The sequence below is a fragment of the Histoplasma capsulatum genome (assembly GCF_000150115.1).
Source record: "Histoplasma capsulatum G186AR genomic scaffold supercont2.4, whole genome shotgun sequence".
Lineage (NCBI taxonomy): Eukaryota > Fungi > Ascomycota > Eurotiomycetes > Onygenales > Ajellomycetaceae > Histoplasma > Histoplasma capsulatum.
In genome coordinates, this window is record NW_025544804.1 from 1,478,488 (window position 1) to 1,486,047 (window position 7,560).

A 7,560-nucleotide genomic window follows, 5' to 3' on the forward strand; every position below is an offset into this window, starting at 1 on the left:
TCTTCAGCTCAAGGTGAACAAAAAGAAAGTCAAGAGAGAAGCGTAATCAGGACGCAACAGAGAAAGCGTATCGCGCACCAAAAAGATGAAAGCAAAGGGTCCCCCCACCCATCCTTCCATTTTATCCGAACCTTCCCCGTCCTATTTATCCATCCGATCCAGTCCATATTCCAGATCTATATTCACCACACCTAGCCTCCCCCTTCGATGGCGACTACTAGTTTCGTGCGTCGACTGAGCCCACGTCGCAGCTGAATTAATTTATTGCTGCTGCTGCCGGGGTGGCGGTTGTTGCAGTTCTGGCTGTGGGCCAGGCTGAGATTGAGGCTGCTGACCCGGACCAACCTGTGGCCGGAACCCAGAACCCACAAGCTGCTTTTTCGTCTCATCAAAAGAAGAATAAGGACGCATTTGGCCCTCTCCCTCTCTTGGAACCGAAACTTGACCCCAAATATACCCACCGGCCCCCTGGCTACCCCTTCCAGCGGCCGCTGCCGCCATTTCATCCTCCCGCCGCCTGCGATCCTCTTGTTCAGGTGTCATGCTTTTGACAGGTACGCGTACGGGGGCATCGGGAGACGCTCCGCTCATCAGCTTGGGACTGGGTTGGAGTCTCTGGATGGGTGGTAGGATTGGTGGCTGTGTAGGAGTAGCATTTATGCTTCCGGAGGTGCTGAAGGAGGAAAAGGGGGATGAGGAGGTGGCGGTGGATGGGAGTGGTGGTTGTGGATGTGCTGGGGAGTGTTTGGTGGGGCTGAGGCCAGAAGTGGGAGGCGCTGTTTGCGATGGGTATTGTTGTGCGGGAGGAGAGGAATGGGCGAAAGTGTTTCGGGATGGGGTGACGGTGGGGTTTGTGGGGGTAGATATAAAGGAGTGGGAGCCCTGGGATGAGGGCCTAGGTATCGAGTAACTGGGGGTGGTTGTGGTGTGGGAGCGGGGTGGAGAATAGCAATCATTAACGCGAGGCGAGAAAGATAGAGGGACTGAATGTGCGGTGTTTGGAACCGTGGAGGAGGGTGGAAATCCAGCTAGAGGGCCAACATCTCTGTTTCCCTGGGTTGGTGACATGGTGGGCCGGTTTTGGATGGGGGATAAGAAGCGGCTGGCGTCTCCTTGTGTCGAGGGCGACGATGAGGGACGTTGGGAAATGAAGGAGCTCGTATTTGGGTTGGGATACAGCCCAGGGGGTTGGTAATGAAGAAATTGCGGAGCAGGGCCAAGAAGTTGGGCTTTGGGTGGTGGGAGGCCATTTGATAGCATATTATTGGGAGGGGGTAAAGGGGAAGGAGACAATGATGAAGATATGGACTGAGGTTGATGATTCAAAACCGGTTGAGGAACAGGAAGTAGATGGTAGAAACCATTTTGCTTGGATTGCGACAATGGGCGTTGTGGAGACGGTGGTAATGTTGGCTGGCCAGGTTGTAAATTAGATTGAGGGGGTGGTAAATGGTGTCCCTGCTGAAAAGTGGGTGGTGGATGGCCGTTTGCCAAGGGACTCAGAGTTACGGGTGGCTGTGACGGAGCAGTAGATGGGCGTTTGGATTTTTTGAATGAAGGTGAAGTAGAGGTATCCTGTCTCTTGCGTCTTTCGCCATTTGCCTTTTGCTTGCTGCTAAACGGGGGAGAGGAAGATGCACCAACGCGGAACTTCAACGGGGGGATCTTAGGCAGATTGGCCTCCTCGATGCGCCTTTGGCAGTCACGACAGATGAAATGAAAATTGTCTTTCTCAGCTTCGTCCTGTGGGATGCCCAGGCATTTGATATGTTGCCAAACATTACATTTCTCACAAGCGACAATGTGGGAGCCATCATCCTGGATATCAAGTGTTAGTACGACAAGAGCCGTGAAAAGGACAGTGGAGTGGAATGACCAACAAGATTCTCCCCATGGACACCACACCCTGAACAGTCAAAAGTCCACTGCTCCTCATTCTGCAAAGCCTCAATGTCCTTCTTGCGCTTTTCCATCTCAGCTTTTAAGTGTCTCTCCGACATCCTCGACTCGCCACTCTCAATCTTCTTCGCCTCCTCTGCTATCTTAGCCAGCTCCTCCTCGTGTAGTTTCCGTTTCTCCTCACGGTCCTTAAGGCGCTGCTCACGCGTCATCATCCGATACAAGCGCTCTTTCTCAATCTTCTTCTGTTTCTCCAGCTCCTTAAGCGCCGCGATCCGCTCCGCTCCGCGTTTGCGTGCCTCCTCGGCTGCCTCCATTTCCTGACGCTCCCTTTCTTGCTTACTTGCAATTCTGCTGGAGCGTTTAGCATTGGCCATGAGCTGCATACTGAGCAGTTCCTTCTCTCTTCGCTCCATCTTGCGCCGGTGAGATTCCTCGGCTTTCTCAATGACGGGGATAACATTCTCTACAAGTTGATCGCGGAGGAATTCTTCATTGGGATCTTTGGACCTTCTAATCGTATCCAGGAAGGCGTTATATTGCGCAAGGGTAATCGCGATGCATTCCCATTTATAGCCGCCGGCGGAATCATGTTTCACGTCTCCATTTGCATCGTTTTTGGGTTCTTCGTCATCCTCCTCCTGCATGCCAGAGAGCTTTCGTTTTCTCGCAGCACGTGCTAGTGCCCGCCCCTTTTTGCTGTTTGCCTTTGGTTTCGCGGCTTTGGCTGCTGGGATAGGAGGGTCAGTTCGACGGTATAACCTGTTGTCGTCGAGTACGTAGTAAAGTCGCTCGTCACGGTCATACCCAATTTCATCCACGCGCTGTTATTTCCATACGCAATTAGTCCTCGGAACCGGGAGCCTGTTTTATGGGAGCGGGAGTAGGCCCAGCCAAAGAATATATCAATAACATACCCATTGAATCTGGTCCGTTTCTTTGCTTTCCGGCATCCGCTCACGTATGCGATCTGGGTTCCAGAACGTCCATACAGACAATTGCTGCAAGACACGTATTCGCTGGAAAAGATCTAGATCATGAAACTTTATCGGTTCCTCCGCGTCACCGAATGGGTTACGAGAGGGTGCTTTCGCTAGATATTGTCTCCTAGTGTAGTCTTCAAAGTTTTCATATCTATTGTCCCCGAAACAAAAAAAAGCAGGTCAGCCAAATTGGGTTTGCTGGACACGATAACGAAGGGAGAATCGTTTGGCATACGTGAGTCCGCGATGGGATGAGACAAATTTCAGCAGGGTTAAGCCGATATCGAGAAGTTTTTCCGAAGGGCCAGGCTTAAGACATTCGGATTCCAGTTCCTATCGCGCGATATATATCAAAAAGAGAAACCCGTATCAGTAAAAGTTGCTCCCCTCATCGATAGCAACCACGGAATTATCAGAATCGAGGGGAAGAAAAAATGTAAACCAATAGCGGGTGAACAGCTGTCTATATCGATAGAATGGGCCAAAGTAAACAGTTGGGGATCACTCACGTCAATATCAATATCCCCACTAATCTTCACTGCCTTCCCGAACGAGTAGATAAACTGGATGAGATTTGAGAACTCCCACATGTTGCGAAGTTGGTGAAGCAGGCCATGTTCCACCCCATCCTGAGGTGACGACGACGGCAGCGGCTCATTCCTCTTAATGACAACGCGGACACTGGGATCGTCCTCCTCCGCTTCCTCTCTGGCACGTTTTCGCGAGACCATTGCCGGGGGAATTCGCAGGTGGCAAACAACAGATGAGATGGTTTGACGCAAAATGCCGATCTTGTTTCGTCCTTAAATAGAGGGGGAGGAGCGGACGGCGCGGATCGATAGGCTAAGGGGGCGGAATTTCTCGACTGGCGCGGCAAGGAATGGGTAGCTAGCTAATAAATCACGACACTCCAAGTGACAAGTAAGAAAAAAGAATCAGACAGAAGAACAAGCAACTTTTTTTTTCCCCCTCCTTCGCCGGCTCTAATTTGACTATTGCCCCGTAGAAACGGGGATAGGGAATTGCACGAAATGCGGATATTATGTAAAAGAGGAGCTATGGAGGAATACAAGACGCGCGGAAAGACGCAATACGGTGAGAAATTGCAGCCTCGGAGCTTCTCCTTAATTTTTTGATGAGAGAGGGACGCCCAGTCACGGGCAGGCTTAGTCATGGATGATGTCAGCGGAGCCACACGTCCACTCTCGGAATAGTGTGGACGGAGAAAAGCTTAGCCTTGGTTCCAGGCGGGTCTGCGGGAGATTGAGGGCTTTTATAATTAGAACACTGTTGATATCATCGACTGGTGCTGTTTGTATCAGGTTTACCATGTAAATTGCTGGTGTGTGCAGGGGCTTTTGCAGAAAGTGTAGTGGATGGTCATCAGTTTTAGAGAGAGAGAGTAACCCCCTCTCAGACTCACCTCTCTTTCCCCTCAATAGGCATATCATGAATGTTCATTGTCTAGGGGCTATTTTGTCTGTGTATGTGTACATATAGCAAAAAGAAAGAAAAAAGAAAGAAAGAAAAGAGCCCCAGGAAAATAAATAAGCTGGTGAAAACAACACTTGAATGCTGACAGGGAAAACAAACCATATAATGCATCAGAAAGAGGAGGAAGATGAAATGGAAGAGCTTGCTTGTTTCATTACCATGAAAATGATCTTCTATACATACATACACGCGTGAGCGCATGCACACACACAACAACTGCTACAACAAGGGATCCGGTGATAGTGTGGTGTATTACATGAAGAGAACCAAATGAAAAGAAAAGAAAAGAGAAGGAAACTTCCAGGAAAATTCAAGACTCAAATCAAACCCCACAATCGATCACATCAAAAACGCTTCCTTTCCTCCAGTTCGCCCCATGCATTTTTCATCCATTCCGTAAATCCCCTTAAAATCAAACAAAAGTCAACCAAAGCACCAGAGCACTCCAGCACCAGCCCCATATACAGCTCCAGTCTCGTCAGAGTCGGATCATCGAAGCGGGGGGAGAAAAAATCGGAGCCCGGATCAATCCCCAAAATTGATTGGAAATAAATAAAGGAAACAAAAAGCATAAGTTAAATAAGTGGCCCCGCGGCAAATTTTCGTCTTTTCTCTTTTCTTTCTTTCTTGCTTGCTTGCTTTCTTTCGTTTTCTTTCTTTTATTTTTTAAAATAATGATTGCAATATGATGTTCCTTGTTCCCCATTATGCTCCTTTTGCGTTGTTCATTTCCCTTGGTTTTTGGGTTCTTGAACGTGTTTCCGCCCTATGTACGTATGTAAAAAAAGGGGGGGAATTCACAAAATGTCGTACTGCCCACGTTAAATAGAATACCATCCATACATGTGAATTCGAAAGTTAGTCTGTCCTGCTCTGTCCTGTTTTCCTCTTTTCTTTCTGTTTTGCTTTCCTCCTTCATCTCTTTCTCATTCTGTTCGTATCAGAGCAGGGGAGTTATCATTTTACCATCATGAGCATAGGAATATAGAAAAACAAAAACAAAAAAAACAATGAAAGAATGGTCAATGTGGTTTTCTTTTCTGCATCCTCTTCTTAATTGATTTTCTTTCTTCTTGTTGTCAACTTTTTCTCCTATTCTTGATATTAATATTTTACAAGGTTGTGCCGGTGGCTGCGCCGTCGACAACGTTATCGGACAGATTAATCAGAAGTTGAGCCAGGCAGCGTTTTGTCGCCGCATCATCTCGGAGGACTGATGAGAATGTTGCGTCGCGAAGGGGTTCTGGAAGACATTGGCGGAGGGCCTCACGGGCGCGATTATTATCACTCAGACTATAGATGGAGATTACACCAAATGAGTTAGAACGGCAAATTCACGAATGTTGGAAGGGAAGCTGGAGAAGACAAGAAAGAGGTTGAAGAGGACATACCGAAGAAAACAACGAACAACATGCTTGAGTAATCGGACGGTCTGCTGCTCCACAAGTTGGGTAACCATATTACTCAGCACAGTTCCGACGGCGTAGAAACGCTCATACGTCGCACAAATATAGGCAAGGCCAATATCATCTAGTAGGATCTTTTGTACAATGAAAATAGCAACAGTCTTGCTGAGTTCTGAGCCCGTCTCCATGATGCGTAGGCAGAGTGGGATGATTTCGGTGGTGAGGAGGAAGTTGATGACATCCGACGAATCATTCTTCACCAGGGCGCCAATCACGCCAAGGGAGGTTAGACGAAGGTATTCAAAGGGGCGGGATTTCGAGGTTGTATTGAGGAATGGGTAGAGAAAAAGAGGGATATGGGCTATTTGGCAGAGAATCGGTTAATGAACAGTTCTCACACTCGCATTAATTTCAGTGGCAAGAAAGACAGTAAATATATTGGGGGAAAATAAGGAATTGGCAATAGTACCATTCAAGAAAAGCGTGCGCGTTTCGTTGTGCGACGCAACACATTGTAGGAGAGCAAGAGCATTGCAAACCCGATTCGAAGCCGCAGCAGTCAACTGCGATGGATTCAACAGCGGATAAACTGAGATAATTTCCTGTAATAACGACGTCATGACTCCTGTTCCACAGGCCGATCAGTATTTTTGTTTTTTTTAAAAAAAAAAAAAAACATCATCCATCAATACATTAATAACAATTAAAAAAAGAGAGAAAGCAATAGAAAAGAACGAAGAAGAAAAAACAATACCGAACGAATGCCAAATTATCAATGCCAGCTCAGGAACCTGCTCGCGCTTCTTGCTCAGCTCCATCAACGCCGCCTCCCGCCGGGCCGGATCCATCAGCTCCGCCACCCAGACGAGCACCCGCCGGTTCTCTTCGCTGATGCCACCGTCCATATTACTGTTAGCAGCAGCAGCAGCGCCCACAGCGGCAACACTCATGCTATCTCCACCGGACGACGTGACCTGGTTATTCGCACCGGCACCGGTGGCGGCAGGGTTGTTGCTATTGTTATTACTCAGAGCTATCCGACTGTAGTGTTGGTGTTGGGCGACGGCAGCAGCTGCAACTGCGGCCTGCGCTTGGGCATGCTGTTGGGCCGCCAGGGATGATTGGGGATGCGGCTGCTGGGATTGCTGCTGTTGTTGCTGCTGCTGCTTTTGTTGTTGCTGCTGTTGCTGCTGTTGCTGCTGCTGCTGCTGCTGTTGCTGGATCCAAGAAGCGTCCACCGCGGCGGCGGCAGCGGCAGCGTGGGAATATTGCCCGTGTTGGTGCGAGAAGACGTGCTGGGTTTGAGCCTGTAGCATTGCGAAAGCAGGGCAGGGGGGAAGAAAACCACCGCTTTGGGGAGCTTGTCCCCGGGTGAGTAGCCTTTAGGAGACGCTCCACGGGGGACTGGGAGATTTGGAGCGAGGAAAGGAGGTGGAATGTTGGTCTAGGAGGAGATGTTTCAGCAGGGCCCAGCAAGATGGAGAAGCTGTAGCGGACGTTGTGTCGGTGACGGTGTGAGAATCGGGAGTGGCTGACTCGGCTCGGGACGACTAATGATCCGTGGGGGATTATCCCTCTTTTGATTTCTTCGACTGACCAACTATATTATGCAGGAACATCCATGGATGTCTGCTTGCTGTCATTAAACTTGTCCAATATGGGTTTTGTATCATTTACAGCCTCACCGCTCATTTATCTAGTTACGTACAGAGTCCTAATGTTTCACGTCTCAAACATCCCAATATCATGGTCCCATGATCCATAAAATCCACATGATC

The 7,560-nt window shown here is 48.8% G+C and overlaps 1 protein-coding gene across 1 annotated transcript; it reads right to left on the bottom strand.

Annotated features, from left to right (window-relative positions):
* Nucleotides 1–5,488: 5,488 nt before the first annotated feature.
* Nucleotides 5,489–7,238, bottom strand: HCBG_03539 (cell differentiation protein rcd1; the record flags this gene model as incomplete). Its single annotated transcript, XM_045430588.1, has 4 exons — nt 5,489–5,669; nt 5,768–6,143; nt 6,252–6,407; nt 6,537–7,238. The coding sequence occupies 4 exons, from the start codon at nt 7,096–7,098 to the stop codon at nt 5,489–5,491; spliced, it is 1,275 nt and encodes a 424-aa protein (XP_045288731.1).
* Nucleotides 7,239–7,560: the final 322 nt, after the last annotated feature.